The 19,551-nt window shown below is 43.5% G+C and overlaps 1 protein-coding gene and 1 long non-coding RNA gene across 14 annotated transcripts in view; one reads left to right on the top strand and one right to left on the bottom strand.

Annotated features, from left to right (window-relative positions):
- The window catches only part of LOC135281355 (uncharacterized), a 23,885-nt gene extending 12,727 nt beyond the window's left edge, over positions 1–11,158 (bottom strand). For 3 of the 12 annotated variants that reach the window (XR_010348017.1, XR_010348015.1, XR_010348018.1), the window contains exons 1-2: positions 11,034–11,158; positions 7,491–8,808 (exon numbers count right to left, since the gene is read on the bottom strand). Coding sequence is in view for 1 of the 12 variants with exons in the window: in XM_064390133.1 (XP_064246203.1) it covers positions 37–46 (10 nt within the window). In the remaining 11 variants the exon portion in view is untranslated. Of the gene's footprint in view, positions 1–36; positions 7,469–7,490; positions 8,809–11,033 lie in introns of those variants that run through there. The other 9 variants (XR_010348020.1, XR_010348024.1, XR_010348019.1 and 6 more) reach the window with 7 other exon arrangements.
- On the top strand, positions 8,701–19,551 carry LOC135281374 (uncharacterized). Of its 2 annotated transcripts, none has more exons than XR_010348037.1 (4): positions 8,701–8,824; positions 8,976–9,010; positions 12,064–12,126; positions 14,147–19,551. It is a non-coding gene; the product is annotated as an uncharacterized LOC135281374 (long non-coding RNA). The 2 variants fall into 2 exon arrangements; XR_010348035.1 differs by having other exon boundaries at positions 13,968–19,551.

Genomic DNA, 19,551 nt, shown 5'->3' with positions numbered 1-19,551 from the left:
CACCTTTTGCAGCTGTGAGTATCAACACCCACTCACCACATTGCATTTTCAACCTTCTCTTTAGTAAGGTGCATTAGTCAGACTCCTGAAAGAAGCACCTTCAGGGCTTATTTTCTGTTCTTGTGGTTCTTCTTTGAACTCAAGCCAGTCAGTGCCTTCTCAAAACATTAACAACTGTGGTAATAAATACATCTGATAAGAGTTCACAGAGCATTAGCATCAGCAAGCCAACAAATGGCTACCAAGTGTTGGAGAGCGTTATATGCTGGGGATGCATCACAGACTGGGGAGGCTCTTTGAGACCTCCAAAGGGCAGCTGCCCTCCTGGGGGGTGTGGATGGGCACAGCTGACATGAATTGACTCAAAAGGCTGCATGGCCCAGCCTCAAAGACTTCAAAAGCTTCTAGTTTGAGAGAGGAATATATTGTTTGTCTTGGTGATTCAGGTTTCTTATGATTCACCAGAGAGAAAGAGAAAGAAAGCCTGCCTGACTCTGATTTGGAGTTTTTTAATTTGGTTTTTTTTGGTGCTTTTTTTTTTTCCTTCTGTGTAGTGGTGTTCTTATTTCCTAGGCATTAAGAGGGAAATGGTGTTTTATGTGTATGGCTACTGAAATAACAGTGGTAACAGTTATCTCAGTGGGCTGCTGAGAGATGTGTTGAGCAGTCAGTCTGCTAGTTCAAGCATGAACAAGAAGATGTGGACAGATGGTGGAGCTGGACCCAGAATTTGCAAAGCACTGATGAAATGTGTGTGCAAATGTGCTCTTTGTCTGATGTGGTGATGTGCTTGAGGAGAGGCAGATGGGTTAGGGGTAACTTTCTGCTTTTGTTCCTGAGATGTGGGCTCTGGGGTTCTCTGCTTAGCCTGCTCTGTGTTACCAGTACAAAGCAGAAGGGCTCTGTCTCTCAAGCCATCCTGGCAGCTTGAATTTCCTGGGGTGTCAGAACTTCCTGAGCAGCCTCCTGCCACCAGGAGCCCCAAGTTGTGAACCATTAGCTGCAGAGGTCTGACTTGGGTTTTGATGTTTTCCTCCTCTGATCTTAAGGTGTGATCCAGAGTGTGGGGTGCATGTTTCACCAGGAATCAGGTTTCAGGAGCAGATGTAAGGGCTTTTCTTTTTTCATAGACTAAAGGCTCAAGACTATTCTCAGTCTGTTCAGATGCTGTTTATTTTTCAACAGATACACAAAGTTATCCACTATCTTCTTGCTGAACTGTATCTCAATCACCCAAGAAACTACATGGCAAGCTCTAGCAGGAAGTGAATTGTGCACTGTGTCTAGTTAAATCTGCAGAGGGGATACAGACAAATCTAGTGTAATTAGATTAGATTCCAAAGTGGAAACTGGACAGAGCTCGAGTCCATGACTCCTCCTTGTTACTCCAGGTTTCATCAGGGGGAAGGGGAGAGTGTGCAGGTAACAGCAATCCCTCAGTCCAGAAAGGAGGCTCTGCAGTGTGTATTGTTCACTTGCTGACTTCAAACACTGTGTCAGAGCACAGGCACAAAGGCTATGGGGGAGAAGGATGCACGTGGACTTCAGAGGAAACACTTCACTACCACAGCTCTTCAGACGGACAGATGGGAAGGATTTTTGAATTCTCATTGTAGGGATCTTAACTGCAGGTGTCACTGGGAAATTCAAAGCAGCTGTCTTAAGGCACAGGCAAAGACAAATCAAACTAGAAAAGCGATACCTCCAACTGAGGTACAGTCAGTGAGGTTCTCTGAACAAGAACTGACATTTCCAATGACTTGTGACACAAAATGAAAATGCAGATTTTATGTAGTGAAAGCCACAGCATTGAGGACTTCTGCTTCAATTTCACCCAGTATTTCCCTGCCATTTGGTCTATTTTTGACTAATTTGGCTTCTTGCGTCTTCTGAATGGTGTCCTTCAACCTCAGCCCTTCTTCTGGGACTATATTTTTATTCTGACCTGACAATTTGTGGCCAAGCTGATTTTGTTCTTTCACAACAGAGCTCTTTTGGTTGTACTGCAGGCAGTACTCACTGACTAGAGGGGATTATCAACACTGGGGGAGAATCAAGTTGGAAGTGACATTTCCGTCTAGGAAAAATATGGTAGAGATTAATCCAATTTATAGTAGTACTGTTCAGTAAACATCAGAACACATTCTTTCCTAACCAAAACTTTGAAGAGTTGAATCTGGGTTTCTTTAGTCTACATTAAGGTCCACAAATAAGAGGATAATTGTCAAATATATCACATTTTACAGCTGCTTTAAAACTTGCACCAAAACAAATTTTTATAGGAAAATGCAACTGAGAAGAAGTTGACTTCTTTTTTTCCTAGAAGAATGAACTATTTGATCAATGACTCTGTCAACTTAATTCAAACATGTCTCGTTGGAACATACAAGAAACAAGTTTGGTATGGTGGTTCTTATCAAGGTGGGGTTTTTTCCCCTCACTGCATTCTATTTTCTGGCTGGAGTGGAGCATAAGGAGAACTGTGACAGTGTTGAGTGGATATAGATCCCAAGGACTGAAAAGCAGTAAAACCACCTGTAAGGATACATCTCCATGTGAAACAAAGCCAAAATGAACTAGTTTGAATTGGAAGATTTCAAAATGAAACTTTCCACATGAGAGCATTTCTACATATTTCACTGAGGGGTGGGGGTCTTTTTTTTTTTCTTCAGTTTTCATCCTGAACATGAGACAAAACCATTGTGTTGAAACACTAGAACTGAAAGTGTTCCAGTTACTTGTTCAGCACAGCAAAGGCCAGCATGCATGTAAACCATTTCTGAGGATAACAGAATCCTGGCCTGGCAGGTTCCAGCAAGCAGAGAATTTTGTGTTTTAAACTGAGCAAACTACTCTCCCTGAGGACAAGCCACCAGACATTTTAAGTTTCTGTTTCTAAATAAAAAACTAGGTCTTTCTAAAATCTGTCAAAGATGTCTGGTGGCAACTTCTTTGATCTGTCCCTGATCAAACACAATTCAAGGTGTTGAATTAAATCTAGATGGGAGGCAATGTATGGTGTTAGGGAGAAAGTGGTGATGCAGATAAAGAGGGCTAGGGCTACATGTCCAAGGTGCCTATCTTGTTTGTTCAGATAATCACAATTATTACTCTGAGAGCACTTCTCTTCATTATTCATACCATTCATATGAATGTAATTCACATATTCAAATGTACAATTTACAATTCTCAGTTTGCTTAGGAGGAGCAGGAGGCACCCTTTTGTTGGCCCTGCTTTTTGAAAGGCTGGTGCTTGTTGGCCTGCTGTAAAGATAAACTTCTGAGTCCTAATGCACTTCATTATACCTTAATAGCTGGATCCTGTTTTTGGCACAAGATGAGGAAGAAAATTGAAAAATGGGCTTGTAGTGACAGCAGCCACAGGAAGGAACAGAAAAATGATAGGACAGTCTGTGCTCATCAAGAGCTGTGCTTAGATGCAGAGGAGACGTTTTAAACTGGCAACAATTTCTCCTTTGATCTGCCAATGTACAGTTGAGGGAAATGTAGGAAGAGAGGCTTCAAAACTGAAGGCATTTTAACGCAGTAGTTTCTAAAATATTTTAAAAGTATCTGAGAGATATGGTCAGACTCAGAAGGGTAAGGGGCTAAGAGGTAGTGGACAGCAAACAAGCATGATGTGTGGAGTAAAGGGAAGAGAGAGGAGGAACTTTCCAAGGGAGTGCAGGTGAAGAAGGGAAAGACAGTGAAATCTTTGGCTTAGCTGGCAATGTCAGTGAGTAGGGTAGAAGCCAGGATTTTTTAAGGCTCTGGCTGACAAACTCCGTAAAGCACTGTCACAAAAGCCGGCATTGTAAAGTAGGCACACGAGTGCTTTTGCTGAAAAGGTCTTAAAATAGTTTTCTGTTGGTTAGGTTTTTCTTTCTTCAGCCATTCTGTACCATCTTTAGCCATTTTCTATATATGTTGACTACGAAGTGCACTGTACTTTTTCCCTTCACCATGTTCAGGCCTCATGTCCTTGCCACTCCCTTTCACATGTCATGAGACTCCACAGAAAAAGTTTAACAAGTTTAGTCCACTGGCCTTTTAAAAGAGCGATGGGAGAGGTTGCTACTGCCAAAAATGTGGGCTGCTCCAAGGGGCTGGTGGCTTGGCCCCACAATGTAAAGGAGTGTTATTTCTGTAAAGGACAGAAGGAATTGACTCATGTCTGAAAGAAGTCAGCAAATAAACAAGAAAAACAAAGCACAAGTATCATTTAGTTTATTTCAATTCAGTGCCTAATACACTAATTTCACTACACAAAACACAAGCTGTTGCAATTACCCCAGGAATTAAGAAAAAGGAGAAACAGGGGTGTTTTCTTTTAGAAGTAGTTTTCATGTGAAGTTACAAAGATGAAGCGCATTTCTAGCTACTGATTAGCTTCAAAACTATGCTATTCAAAAATCCACTTGAATTTTCTGTAAGATATTCTTTAACTTCATAGACAGATTTTTCTACTGTTTTCATATTTGATTACTAGAACTGCTTGGGGAAATTGAACCCTATTTCAGTACTCTGAGGTTCTGAGAAAAGACTGAAATAAAAAGGGGAACAGAGAGTTATGTGGCTGTAGACTTTAGGCTGGAGGTTTTTGACACTTAGAAAGCCAGGCACAGAAAACATTCCACTTAAGAGCAGTGCAAAATCAGTGACAACTCATTTCTGAAGCACTGAAAGTTTTTTTGGGTCAAGCCAAGGATGGCCCTGCTTTTAAGATAAAGAGTAGTATCAACAAATATTTCAGGGTGCTTTTCCTTCCCCATGCTGATAAAAGCCTAGTACCTTTAAATCCAATTTACAGCACAGTGACTGGAATTGTTCAAGAATCATAGAAGGGACCTCAAAGACTATTTAATTCCAACCCCACTGCTGTGCATGGACACCTTCCAGTAGACCAGGTTGCTCAACATCCCATCCAAACTGGCCTAGAACACTCCCAGGGATGTGGCATTACACCACTCTCGCTGAAATGCTGGACAGCTATGGAGCTGGGACCACACACTGCCATTTCTTTGAGTCATAGAATTATTACTCAGAATCTCTGAGCTCTTCTCTTTGTGCCTTAACAGTAAATCGGTACTTCTAATTACGGCTTTTAAGCACCCTGGTACCACTTCAGATTTAATACCTAAATCCAAGAGGCACCTTCACCCATTTGAAACTCCAAGAAAAAGGTGTATATGAATTCAGCACATTATCTGTGCAAATCTGGACTGATACATCCTGATTCCACACACATCCAACTTTGTGCTGGAAGCTCTCCTTCACTATTGTGTCAATGGAGTCACAGAGTATCCTCAGTTGGAAGGGATTCATAGGGATCATCAAGCCAAATTCCTGGCCCTGCACAGAACCATCCTCAAGAGTCACACCAGGTGCCTGACAGCATTGTCCAAACACTTCTTGAATTCTGCCAGGCTTGGTGCTGTGACCACTTCCCTGGGGAGCCTGTTCCACTGCCCAAACACCCTCTGGGTGAAGAATCTTTTTCTAATATCCAATCTAAACTGCCCCTGGCACAGCTTCAGGCCATTCTTTGGGTCCTGTCCCTGGTAACCACAGAGAACAGATCAGTGTCCATTCCTTCTCTTCCCCTCACAGTGAAGCTCTAAACTGAAATGAGGTCTCCCCTCAGCCTCCTTTTCTCCAGGCTGAACAGACCAAGTGTCCTCAGCTGCTCATGGCCCTCAAGGCCCTTCACCATCATCACAGCTCTTTTCTGGATGCTCTGGAACAGCTTCTTTATATTGTAGTGCCCCAAACTGCACACAATACTTCATGCGTATTACTTTTTCTTTAACATTTGTATTTTTCCTGCCTTAAAAAAGACCTATCTTAAGTATGTAGCAGGTGAGGTTGTTACTTGATTTTTAAGGCTTGTCAACTGCATGACCCACCTGGTCTTCTACAGACAGCTGCTGCAGGGTATAAGGATAGTGCTCTGATGAAGCCTCAGGTCATCAATACACTTATCCAGGGAAATTCTGTGATTTAAAGTCCCCAGGTATTCATACAGCCTAACAGGAGGAGCGAGGAGCAAAACCTCAGGGATTTTAAGGCACAACTATTTTACAAGTGAGAGCTTGCATTCATCATCTTGTTTTTAAGGAAGGCAGTTTTAAAGGTGCACACAGGTCCTCATGTTCTGTTTCCCAGTTCAACTGGACTTTACTGTTTTCAAATGTGACAACCCACGAATCAGACTAACTAAATGTCTTGAATTTAACTGCATGGGCAGACTTTATGCCTGAACAAACATATTCAACCCTAAATGTGGTCTTAGCCCTGTGAAAATGTCAGTAATTGCTTTCAGTCTTAAGTGATGTGATAGCTCAGGATGAAGTACTGCCTGGCTTTTCCCTGACACTCTGCTCAGGCTGCTTAGTAAAAAGGGCAGCTCTAGGTGAGGCCTCTGCTCTCCTCTGCTCTTTTTTTCCATTCCCTATTTCTATTCTTATTATCACAAAGCACTGAAGGAACACAGTCATTCCTACGAAATTACTGCGGTAAGTGGAAACTTTGCAAATAACCTAAATGGGTGACCACAGACATTATTTAGGGAGAACCCAGGGGGCTTGGGGAGGGACAGGAAGGGAAGCTGGAATTTATTTTGTTGTTTTACAGCTAAATCCCTAAGTTTAGTGGCTGAACAGCTGAAGTGACATGCTGAAGGAGATAGGTTCCTGACATCTCCTTTCTCCTTCCAATTGGTCACTCACAGAGAAATGCTGGAAGGCTTAGCAGTAATGTCTGAGGCATGAAAGTGCCCAGCTGACATGACACTCACTGCCAGAGGTTACAGACTTGTAGTAGGAGAAGAAAACACAAATTACATCCATCTTATTTCTCCCTTCACCTTGTAGTTTACATTTCACAGCCTAGAAGAAACACACATTTTTTTAATAAAGACTCCTCAGATATATCTGGTGCTGCTGAAATCTGTATTTTTTAACTTAAATCACTATATACTCTATAAAGAATCTGAGCAAGCAGCTCCATGCACCCTACATGTTCTACCAGCTTGAGACCCTTCTAGCAGATTCTGCAGAGGACCAGGATCATTACACAGGACAGCTAAGTCCTTAATGAAGCTGAAATTCCTGTTGGTTTCTCTTCTAGTTACCTGATCACAGTTACATCTGTATTACACTGAACAGGTTTAGTGCCTGTCCTCTGACTCTAAAGGCCAGTGGCACTGCCCAGCTTGTGTCCATGTGGCAGTATTTTCCTTGTCTCCTAAAACAAGTCTCCATGATGTCTCCTGGGAACAGTTTCTGGCTTGTGTCTGGGCACTGACTGAGAAGTATGGGCTGCATGGACCAAAGCCATCCCAAGAAGCATGCTGTCGGCATGAACTCATCAGTCACCACTTGTGCCCTGTTTAGCTCATTATTTTTATATTGTAGTTATTAAAAAAGGGAAGTGCTCTTCAGAAGAGAACAAAGTAGTTATGAAAGCAATTCATCTGAATACAGACTTACAGGCAACTGTGCAACAGGGAAGCAGAGTATGGGGTGCTATGGGGACACAATGACCCAGTCCTTCCAAAACCATGCAGCAGTTCAAATCTGCATTTTAGGAGTTTTTAGACCATGATTTTGGGAGCAACTGGGAAAAAAAAAAAGAAAGAAAGAAAGAAAGAAAGAAAGAAAGAAAGAAAGAAAGAAAGAAAGAAAGAAAGAAAGAAAGAAAGAAAGAAAGAAAGAAAGAAAGAAAGAAAGAAAGAAAGAAAGAAAGAAAGAAAGAAAGAAAGAAAGAAAGAAAGAAAGAAAGAAAGAAAGAAAGAAAGAAAGAGAAAGAAAAGAAAGAAAAAAACCCCAAAACAAAGTAATCATGCCTGGCAGCCTAACTCTTACTTATTGTGAACTGTAAAATAAACTCTGGAGGCAATGTTATGTTCTAAAGGAGTCACTGTCAAATTAAAAACAATAGAAAACACGCTTCCATTTCAAATCTATTTGTCTCCTTGTATTGTATGTCACACAAACTTCAAAACAGATGCTATTAGTAGTATTTTATTCTTTCGCCTGGTGTGTTGGCAGTCTTCAGAGCTATTTTGGTGGATCTTCCAACCAGCAACAGGAATGAGAAAACATTTTTGAAAGTGTGATTGTAAAACCACAAAATACTGACTTGGGAACTTGGTCACTTGTCCCTGAAGCTGCCCTTATTCCAAACCAAAAGGAACCCAACAGACATGCACTAAACTCTCTAGATTCCCCACCCTTACTAGTCACCATTTCCTCAGCTCTACACAAACTTAAAACAGTCTGGTTTAAAACTGCCACTGCTGGATGGGCTGTGCTACTCTGTAAATAAGGAGGTTTTCCCCTTCTCTATATCCAGAATCCTTAAGCCTATTTGCTTGTCTATTTTTTCCACAAGACAAACAGAACAAAGGAAACTTCTGGCTTTGCCAGCGCCTGCTCCCTGGTTTGCTGAAGCATATTGATCTCTGGCTGGGCAAGCCATCCTCCCACAGGGCCCAGCTGCCCTGCTCTCTCACTGCCCTCCAGCAAGAGCCTCCCCCAGCAAATCAATAGCGTATCCCAGAGCCTGCCTTTTCCCGGGGAACGCAGCCTGCCTCTCCCCACCCGTGCAGCTCAGGGGAAGGACACGAAGGCAGCAGTCGGGGCTGGCTGAAGCGATGGGCTGGGCTGGGTTGCCCCAGCAACAGGTAGGACTTGGAATGCCAAATCAGCTCACTGTCACTCCTCGGGCTCCAGGATGCTTCTCACAGCCTGCAGCACCCTCCCAGGTGCCTCACTTCCGCTGAAATGGAAAAACAGCCGACCACGCCTAAATGGGAAGAGAGGTATTTTTGGATAAACAGAATATCTCAAAGGATATTACTATTTTAGTCAAATGCTGGTTTAGAACTGTGCCTCTTGCACAACTATGTGAAGATGCAGTCTGTAATTACATGAGATGTTCTAAGGTGTTTTTTTTTTCCTGTGGGATTCTAGCATCATTGGTGAGCAGAACAGCCAGTGACCACTTGGTGAGTGCCTGCTCAGTAATTTGATTTCTCTTCTCCTCTGCCTGTGTTTGTGCATCTTCCTAAACCAAATGTTGTCCCAACTGTGTTCTGCACAGAGGATTATTTATTGGTGTTCCTCAGGGGCTCAGAGAGCACAGTCCCTTGCCAACACTAGTGTAGATGTTGTTAGACACCTTCAGGAGCAGAGGGGCAAGTTTTCACACCAGGTTTACTACTTGAGTGATGATGGACTCATGATGTTGTTACAGGAAAATTTCCCCCCACAGCAAAAGCAGATGAAGACATCCTCTGTTTCTTGGTCCCTCTCTCCAGCTTCCCATTTCCACTCTGGCAGCACAGTTTGCTGCCTCCATAGTAGCACTGACAATAACTTACAAGGCTGGCCTGTAAATCATCTGCACCACAAGCCCACAGAGAGTTTCACTAGTGCATTTGTGGAGCTGGTAGCTGCCACACAGAGCAGGGAACAGCGTAAGGGCAGATGTGACATGAAGGAACTGAACTTTCACAGAAAATCTTCATTTAACTAAACCTTATGGCTGATAGAGAACATGAACAAAGGACATGGTACTTTGGATTCTCAGTCTAAGACACCTCCAACTTTTTTTTTTCCTTGCTTTTTCAAAGTATTTAGCTTTTTTTGAGGGGGGGGACTAGAAGTCTGGTGATCTCAGCTGTAGCCGTGACAATGCAGGCTGGATATCTGAAAATGGAGCACATACCTGCAGCGGCCAGCAAGCTGGAGTTTAAGCTGCTGCCCAGAGTTGTGTAAGCAGCTCTGTCATGCATGCTAAGTGGCATTTAACTGTCTTGCCCCTGAGACCATCCCATCTCCACCATGCCTCCCCCACATCACTCACTGTACATGGTCCAGTTTTTGCAAAACAAGAGCGGGAGCTACCCAAATAACATCCCTCTAAGCGCCCAGCTACAATTCATCCCCAGAACACCATCCACCTCAAGCACTGAGGAACAGAGGCACCCTGCGGAAAACGCACAATCTACCATTACAACCTGCAACATGCTGAATATATGCAGGAGGAGGATAAATTAAGAACAAGGCCTGCAACATAATTTTTCAGATCATATTTAAAGCAAAGAGAGAACACCCATCATCAGAATTCATGTATGTCACCACAAGATCATTAGCAGGCTTGATGAATGCTGTAACTCCACAACATGGCCTTCTGCCATTTGAGCTGGAGGATTAACCTCTGTCAGTGGCAAATTGCCATCTTTTACACAGATGAGCAGTGCAAGAGCTTGATGGTTTCTCACTGTATTTGTTGACAGCCGGAGGAATAGCAAATTGTGGGCGCAGCTCCACGTTTCCAGCCCAGCTGTTCCACCAGCAGAGGAGACCCCAGGGCCCTCAGCTCTGCAGCAGCGATGAACCCCTGCACCCCCTGCTTCCTTGCCCTGGCGTGGGCAGGATGAGCAGAGGGCAGTGGCATGGAGGCAGAGGTGTGCGCTGCAGGGTCCCTGGGGCCACAGCGGCTGTGGTCAGTGGGCCCCCGAGGGGTAATGGGCCCCAAGCTCGGGAGGAACTGATGAAGAGTACTCCTGCTGCCTTTGTACTTCCCAGGCACATTTTAGATCCCTCCCTTTCAACCCACTGGGTATGTCTGCCTTGCTCAGAAACCCTGTTTTTACATTCCGGCCGCCGCACTCGGCTCTCGCCCCTCAGACCGCGGAGGAGGAGACTTCCCACCCGTCCGCCTCCATAGGCTCCCGTCCGCCCCTTCCAGCCGCCCTGTCCCGCCTCACGCCCTCTCCAGCCCTGTCACCTCCCCGCCGCTCAATTCCTCCTCTTTCACCCACGGGGAAAAAGCCCGCCAGCTCGGCCCGCTGCCGCTTTCCTATGTTAATTAAGTTCAGTAAATATAACAAATGGTGACTAAATGCTGACCACTTTTGGACCCCGAAAAAAAACCTATCCCCCCCCCCGAAAAAAAAAAAAAAAAAAAAAAACACCCTCAAAACAAACAAAAATAGCCCCGACGAAACAACAGGAAAATCCCACCAAGCACAAAGCCCCGCAGACACGCCAGCACTGCGTGGCGCTGCTTTCTTTCAGTTTGGTTCTCCCCGCTAAGTTCTGCCGGTTCTGCAGCCGCGGGCCGGGCCGGCTGTGCAGCCGCCGGGCGGGATCGCGTTTCCATGGCGGCGGCGGCCGCTGGGCCGGCCCGGCGCCTCCCGCCGCTGCTGGGCGGGAGAGGCGGCCGCGGCCCGGCCCTGACATCCCCCCGGAGGCCTCTCCGGCGAGCCGGGAGGGAAAACATAAGAGAAACGGAGAGATTATAGGCGTAAATCTTTGTTTTTCACCCCAGAGGGTTAGGCGAGTTCAGGGAATGGCCTGTGAGAGGGGCTGAGCGCCTCAGTGCAGCCCTTTCCAAGCCAGCAGTTTTCCCCATCCCTGGTGGACTAGCAACAGCAGCTTGTTTTTTCCAGGGGGAGGCTGGTTTTCCCCAGGATAATTCTGTGTCCCTGTGGAAAGCACACTGGTGGCTTCCCGGGGCCAGAAGTGGAAAGTCGTGGCTGGCACGCCATGCCAGGGAAAGGGTCTGTGGCCTGTCCCTGAGCCGCTGGGAATGGGAATGTGCGTTTCCAGGACAGCTCTTCTCCAGGTGCAGTTCAATACTCCACTCTCAGCCGTGCAGGATTTTGCTAAAGTGACATATTCAATGGAAAACTCAGCGATGAGTATCTCCTCGAAGGTCCCACTGCTGATCAGTGGGGGGGATGAGGTTGCAGTCAAATTGGTCTGAAACAAAAATCATTGTTCATTCAAGGATATCTCCATTTTTCTACACATAAGCAACGTTTCAGTCACAAGAAAGACCAGATATCACAGCAGCACAGTTATTTCTCTTCATTTTGTTCGCAATTTTGATACTGAAATCTTCCATGAAAGTGGAGAACAAAATGTTTTTACGAACACCAGGGTTATTGAAATAATTTAACTTTAAAAAACTAAGAGCATTAAATATAACCATCAACAGTGCCTTGTTAGTGCTGTGTAACTGCATGCATTATGTCATGTCTTATTCTAGGAAACTCAAGGAAATCCATTGCTTCCAAATTATTCACTCCTCCAACCTGGCACCCGGTTTCAAGTGAGTAGCACAGAAGAGTAACACATCCTACACATTCCCTGCAAACTTTGTTTAAAAGTCAACTTCAGGAATCTGGGATGGGCAATGCTCTGCCACAGCCAAGCTCTCTACAGATATTGCCTTGTTCAGAAGCCTACTTGGCTATGTAACTGTATAAACTTGTTTGATATTTTGATTATTATATTGCTGCTAAGAACTCTCACCCAAATTAAATAGCTTCAGAGAGTTGCTTTCCAAGCACATGTGAAGATTAGAAGCCCCTTAAGGTTCCATTTATGGGCTATTAATTATTATTATTATTTATGTAATTCTCTTCTGTGCTAAGTACTTGTGACTCCCTGTGCTTAAGGAGCTTACTGGAGGGATTCCAAAGCAAGGATGTTGCAAAGGAAGAGAGGGAGGAAAAAAGCCTGCTGCTTCTTAGAGGAAAGCAGCATGTTGTGTAGGCCTCATGGAAGAAATTGTTGTATTGAAGTGCATTGAAGGAGGAAAACATAAGAAGAAAGGACAGTAGAAGGGTTTCAGATGTGTGCAAAGAGTAAAAATGAGAAGGTAAATTCACACTGGGGATTTAAAAGATGCCAGCACCCCTTTGAATCACCTTAGCTTTTAACATATAGCAACCACAGATTTGAAATGAACCCTGTTCCCTACTGAAATGCCAAATGTCAGCAAATTGAACAGGGATCTCTCCAAAATAGCTGTAGGAAATGCTAAGGAGAGAGCCACAAGTTAACCCCAAGGGGCTAAGGGGCTTAGGTTCAGATTCTTAAAGGTAATTAGGTACCTTTAAATACAAGTTAGACATCTAAATCTTTGAGGCTCAGGATCTTACTTAACTAACTCTGGACTGGAGGAAGTCTCCTTAATGGATTCACAGGCATGAACCCTTTCCTGGATTTGGATCTTGTTTTGTCTTGCAGAAACTGAACAGGGCATAGTTTTATGATGACAGCTAGGCCAGCGTGGTGGGACAAATACTCTCCAGAAAACAAGAGATAGAAATGTAGGGCGGTTAGAAAATGTATAATCACTGGTCTCTTGTGGAGGAAAAAAAACCTACATGGCTTTTGGTCAGCAGTGAGATTTTCTTACTATAAGAAAGGCAGTAAAAATAAGGAGAAAAAGCCCTAATTCATCATGCCATGGAGCAGAATCTCAGAATTCTCACAGCCCGTTTATTATGATGGACGTTGCTCATTTCACAGTTACATTCATATATTCTGGGAACACAGCAACCTTGCTTTTATTCATCTCAGGCATAAGAGCCTTGAAATTGCAGTAACAATAATTTACACTACACACAGGAATCTTATAGTATTTATAATTAATTCCTTGAAGTATTTGTATGCGTTCTTTGGTTTGGGCCTCTGGCATATATTGCATTCCACACACACGTCTTAAGGGATTCAAAAGGATTCTGAGAGCTACATTAGAAACATAGTCATATTTGCTTCTGTATAATGTTCAGCTTTTAATAAATTACCTTCTCTCTTTGTCTCTCTCTTCTGTCCCTGTTGTCTACTGTCATAAACCTACAGTTTTTCTCTTTAGGAATCTCATTGTTTTGACATTATTTGTGGTGTAATAATCAGTATTTATGACCCCTTTCCTGCTATTATGAGGTAAATAAAGAAGAGCTAAATTTAAAAGCATCAGAGCTCGTTTTTGTACCATGTGAGAAATTCATAGTAATAGAAAGGTTTCTGTGATTTAAAATCCAATGGAAATAGTTTTCTTTCAAGTTCCCTGAAGCATTTACAGCCCAAACATTACTGTGTTGCAACATTAAATTACACACCTGCTAGAAATAGAATGTGAAAATATTTGTTTCCTTTCAGCCGCTGATGGAGTGAGTCTGGAAAATTGATTTCGTTTTTCGTATTTCCATTTTTAATAAGTTGGAATACAGCAAATGGAACAAGTCGTCTCCTGAATAACAATGCATTGAACCAATTCACGCCTTTTTCCACAAAAAAAAGATGTCAAGGAGCATGAAGAACACTCCTGTTTCTTGCAGAGCTTCCTGTGCAACATCTCCTCCCAAAGGACTGCAGCCTCTTGCAGCTCCTTTCCTGATCTCCACACAGCTAGACAGCTCACTTCTTCCTGCCCCTTCTGCCAGCTTCTTTCTGCCTTACAAGCCTTTGCAAGCTCCACTCCTGATTGCAGTAGAGCTTTGTCCTCATGCTCTGCACCAGGGAACAGCATAGGAGCCCTGTCAGTGACTAAGGATTGCATCAAGGCCAGGCCACAGCAGCTGAAGAATTGTGAAGGATCACAGCGGGAGCAGAGAACTGTCACATCCTGAGTGCTGTAAGGCACAGTCATAAACACTCCCCCACCTATAGCTGTTGTGCAGGGAGTGTTCACTGTGGTGACTCTTGTGTACTATTGGGGCTGCTGGAATGAATCAAAGGAATTCAAGGGCTGCTGAAACACATTCAGTTCTTGATGTGTGCTGATGCCCTAGAACCAAAGTAGAAAAAGAGCTGCCTTGGTTCATTAAGCCACTTCTGCATCCCATCCCCCATCTGTGCCTTTGAGAGATGATACAGCTCAGCATTTGGTGTTTCGTTATCCAAGCCAGCAGATGTGGTATAAATCTAAAAGGTTTTCATGGCAGGAAGTGGTAGGTGGAGATATCCTAAGGGCTGGAGCAAGGCTAAGACACAGCTGCCAGGGAAACTCGGGTGGGTGAGTGGGTGGGAGGAGGCAAGAACATCCTGGCAGTAGAGAGCCTTCCCAGGGAAGAACACAGCTGAGAGAAAGTTATTGAGAGAGCTGAACTGTGCAGCAAGGATGGGCTTTGTCCAGTGCTCGCTTTAAGACCAGATGTGGAACACAACTCCCTCCACTGCCTGGTAGTGAAGTGAAACAGAAGTATCAATGTCCTGATTTACTTCTCCACCTTTCTGCTCTCTCCAAGTAGAAGAGGAAACCTTATGGAATGAGGGCATTATTTCCTTAAAACAAAAACCAACCTTTTCACTCCTGCCAGTATTCCTTTGGCATTGTTAGTCAGTTGTGCTGTTGTTACCAGCAAAAAAAAGTCTGAGGAACTCCAGTCTCTACTGGAGCTGAAAAATGTTCTGAACTGAGACCTAGCCCTCAACTTTAGAAATGGAAAGTGAGTGTCAGATGACATTCATGGAAATTCCAGCTGTGTTGCCTTCTTTATAGAGCCTAACTGTGTTTGTTTTTGAAGGCAACTCTGAGGAAGCATGACTAGGAGGCTGCTGGCATCTTCCAAGAACTGAGTGGGCTGAAACACCTAGAAGCCACTGATGTCTTCGATGTTTAAGGAGGATGTTTAAGATGTAGGCTGGTCAGAGGCCATGCTCCGACTAAATCTGATTGCTTACCAACTTTTCCAAGGGAAAAAAATTACTAATAATTTGGTCCTGATTTTATTGGGAGATCTTGCAACAGTAATTGAGAGGTCTGCCTGTGGGCTAAAACAGCTCTCAGAAAGTTGCAAGTAAGAACATGATACAAAGCACTTCTATAGGAGAAAAATCCTAACTCTAGGTGGGAACCGTAGACTGGCACATTTTCATCTGTGTCCAGGTGCTTCCAAGCTGGCATTACAAGTAACATAGAGATAGAGATGTCTCTGCTGGAACTGGAGTGCAAGATCATGTCAGCTATGGGGTCTAAAGCAGTTTTTCACATTCATGTGAGTGTAACACTCTTTGACCTTGGTTGTAGGTTCATAAAGCCTGTTACTCAGCAAAAGGCTAATACAGCAAAAGCAGATTACACAGTGGTTAAGACTTTTTTCCCCCCTTTCCTAAATGAGTTGTACACATCTGGGTTTGGTCCCTTTGTTCTGGGAGCAGTAGCAAATATTTGCCATGTGAACATGCTCTCTACAAACTTCAGGCAGTTTGTATTTTTTAAAAACTGCTTTTCAGCTTGTTGCTGCAGACAAACGGGTTCTCCCAAATCAATTGTGGCAGACAATACAAAGAAGCTAGAGAAACAAGCCTGCCTACTGGGACTTGAGATTTTGTTTCCATATCCTTTTGCAAAAACAAAACTGAAAGCGCAGGTCTTTCAAAATGCTGAAGTGAATGTGTTCATCTAGGAAAGTATAGTTAAGTCTCTTCTAGTGGAAAAATGATTCATTTGACTTACAGTAGGAAAAGCAGATGATTTCCTTTGTTTAAGACTCAGTGGAGAATTCCTTATTTGGGAACTGTGCAGTTCCCCATATTTGGGAGAATCTGATTGCTGTTTCCTAAGGGTGTGTTTCTAACTGTGAGAACAGCCTAGATTTAAAAAGCAGAGGACTTTCTTCCTGCTAGGAATGCAGGCTACCAAGCTGCTTCAGCTGCTTCTCTGTCCTACTGAACAGTTGTCTTTCATCTGAAAATTTAATTTAGTTATCTGTTTGGAGAATACAGATTGAATGACCATCTTGTTACTGTGTCTTCTTTGGACTGTAAACTTTAAACAGATAGTAATTTTAGCCATTTATCTGAAACAACAGGTGGTTTCATTAGGAAAGTACAGGACGTAGAAATAGACAAGAGATTATGCAGCTGGAATAAATTACATGTCTCCATGTAAAAGTCTGTATTTACCATGGCTCCAAGAGTGTTTTGCATTCATTCACTAAAGCAACAGCATGGGATTTTGTAGAATGGTGTTTTTATGCATGGCAGAAAACTAGTAAATGTCAGTGTGACTGGGAAAATTCCTTAGGATTTATGTTTTGACTTAATGCTTAATCAGACTTTGCAAAAGTCAACCAGTCTGATAGAGTGGTGAGATGGGAGTCAGGTCAGACACAAAATCCCTATTATAACATCAGTAATAACATTATAGCACCATAACTAGTAGCTTTGTTTTCAAAGTGTGCTGTAAAATGTGCTCTGAGTTGAAATATAGTGTATGTAATTAGATTTTCCTGCAAAACGTGTTTCTGGAGGGCTAATATTCCCAACTGCTCTGAGTCAAAAAAAAAAGAAAGAAATTCTGAGAAAAGCTATAGAAAACACATCAGAGCTCCACGCAGAAGGCAAAAAACCTTTTTGCAAAGTTTGCAATCTTCATGATCTAATTAACCTGTAGGTACTTCTGATTTCTCCATTTCTGCACTGTCAGAGTACAGTTGCATCTCCAAAAATTTGCTGGGATCAAATATAAAACAACTGTTTGACTTTGTCAGAATTGCATTGAATATGTGCCTGTTACTGCTTTGATCACTATATTTTCTCCTTGTGTGGCTGTGGCATTCCTTGGACGGGATCTACAAGCCCAGGAGCTGGGTGATGTGACCTGGGCAAATGCTGCAGGTTGCAAGATTAGAGGGAACTCATTCAGGTAGGTAGATAAGCACAGGGCTTCTCTTTCTTGTACGACAGTCATGGTCAGATGTCTTCTCCAATTTTAAAGAGCTTGTGGGACAGAAGAAGTTACTGGTCTTCATCCTATTATGGAACCATTTTGCCTGGTAAAAGGTAGCCATAGACCTTATTTTCATGTTCTCTGTGTGGCTGGTAGCTGCATTTAAGAAAGACACAGTATGGAGACTGCACATGGGCTGCACATTCTGCTTCCAGAGAAGTTTCTCCTTGCAAAATGAAGAGCTATTCCTGAAACAGCTGGGGGTCATGCTGTATTGTCAGTCCCCCCTGAGGACTGATGGGGAAATTAGTCATCTACCATGGAGCAATAGGAACAAAAAGATGATAAACAAAAGCAAAGTCACATGAATTTTTGTTTGTTTTTATTTCTAAACCTGTACTTTCTTCTGTTAAGAGAGTCAGGAGCCAAGGATTTTGAAGGGAGGTGAGGTACAAAATCATCCTGTTTAATGTCTTTATTGATGGCCTAGAGGAGGGGATTGAGTGCAGCCTTAGTAAGTTGGCAGAGGACTCCAAGTTGGTTGGGAGTGTTGATCTGCTGGAGGGCAGGAAAGCTCTGCACAGGGATCTGGACAGGCTGGATCTATGGGCTGAGCCCACCTGTACAAGGTTCTACAAGGCCAAGTGCTGGGTCCTGCACTTGGATCATGACAACCTCAGGCAGTGCTACAGGCTTGGGAAAGAGTGGCTGGAAGGCAGCCCAGTGGAAAGGGACATGGGGGTGCTTATTGAGAGCCCAACAGAACATGAATCACTGTGTGCCCAGGTCGCCAAGAAGGCCAGTGGCATCCTGGCTTGTGTCAGCAAAGGTGTGGCCAGCAGGATCAGGGCAGCGATCATCCCCCTGTACTCAGCACTGGTGAGGCTGCACTGAACTGTGTCCAGTTTTGGGCCACTCACTACAAGAAGGACATTGAGAGTGTTTCCAGAGAAGGGCAATGGAGCTGGGGAAGGGTCTGGAACACAAGTCCTAAGGGGATCAGCTGAGGAAATGGGGATTGTTTAGCTTGAAGAAAAGGAGGTTCAGGGGAGACCTTATTACCCTGTACAGCTGCCTGAAAGGAGGGTGTAGCCAGGTGGGGGTTGGTCTCTTCTCTGAGACAACCAGCAACAGGGCAAGAGGGCATAACCTCAGTCATAACCAGAGAGGTTCAGGTTTGCCATCAGGAGGAATTTCTTCACTGATAGAGTGGTTTAAGCACTGGATCAGGCAGCCCAGGGAATTGGTGGAGTCACCATCCCTGGGAATGTTTTAAAAAAAGGCTCACTTAGTGCCATGGTTTAGTTGGCATGGTGGTGTTTGGTGAAAGTTTGGACTCAATTGATTTGGAGGACTTCTCCAAACATTTTCAGATAAATGGCTAAAATTACTATCTGATTCTGTAATTCTATGAAAATTGTAGGTGTCCTTTGCTCTTTCTGCTCTCCTCTCCAGTAGAGTATTGCAATTTCTTTTTTCCTTTCTGCACATCAGATCAAGTGAACTAGAGTGTCTGTACTGCTGCAGAGAAATGTGAAAAATATACTACAGCCTCACATTACCTGGCACCCACAGGCTTCCCTCATCACTTGGCAGCCAGGCAGAGCAGGGCTGTACCCACCCATGCTAGGGGCACAGTTTTGCCTTTAGAACTCTGTAGTTAAAGTGTAAATATGTTTCCTAGATTCCTCCTTATGATAGCATGAAGATACCTGAAACTTTGCAGTATCTAACTGATACTGAAGTATTCTGCTGCTTACACTTGGCAAGTCCCTTCATTACTAGTTCTTCCAATATTTCGTGCTTCCACAGAGATTTGGCCCTCTAATCACTTTTGTGTTCCTGCTAGTTTTTCATTACAGCTATTATTTTCCTTTCAAAGGAATTGTGTAAACTACTTCAGTGCAAAGATCTCTCAATGTAAATCAGTCTCCTTGTTTTTTATGAGTTTGCAGTTTTGGCAGTATTGGTGATTTTCTAAGAGATCAGAGACTTTCAAGTCTTTAATATACAACTGTTAATTAGATTCTGCTGTCATTAAATCTAAATAAAGATTTTCTAAGATATTTA

Source organism: Passer domesticus, chromosome 1, assembly GCF_036417665.1.
Source record: "Passer domesticus isolate bPasDom1 chromosome 1, bPasDom1.hap1, whole genome shotgun sequence".
In the NCBI taxonomy this organism is placed as follows: Eukaryota; Metazoa; Chordata; class Aves; order Passeriformes; family Passeridae; genus Passer; species Passer domesticus.
The sequence above is the reverse complement of the archived record's forward strand: the minus strand, read 5'-3'. Positions and strand labels throughout refer to the sequence as shown.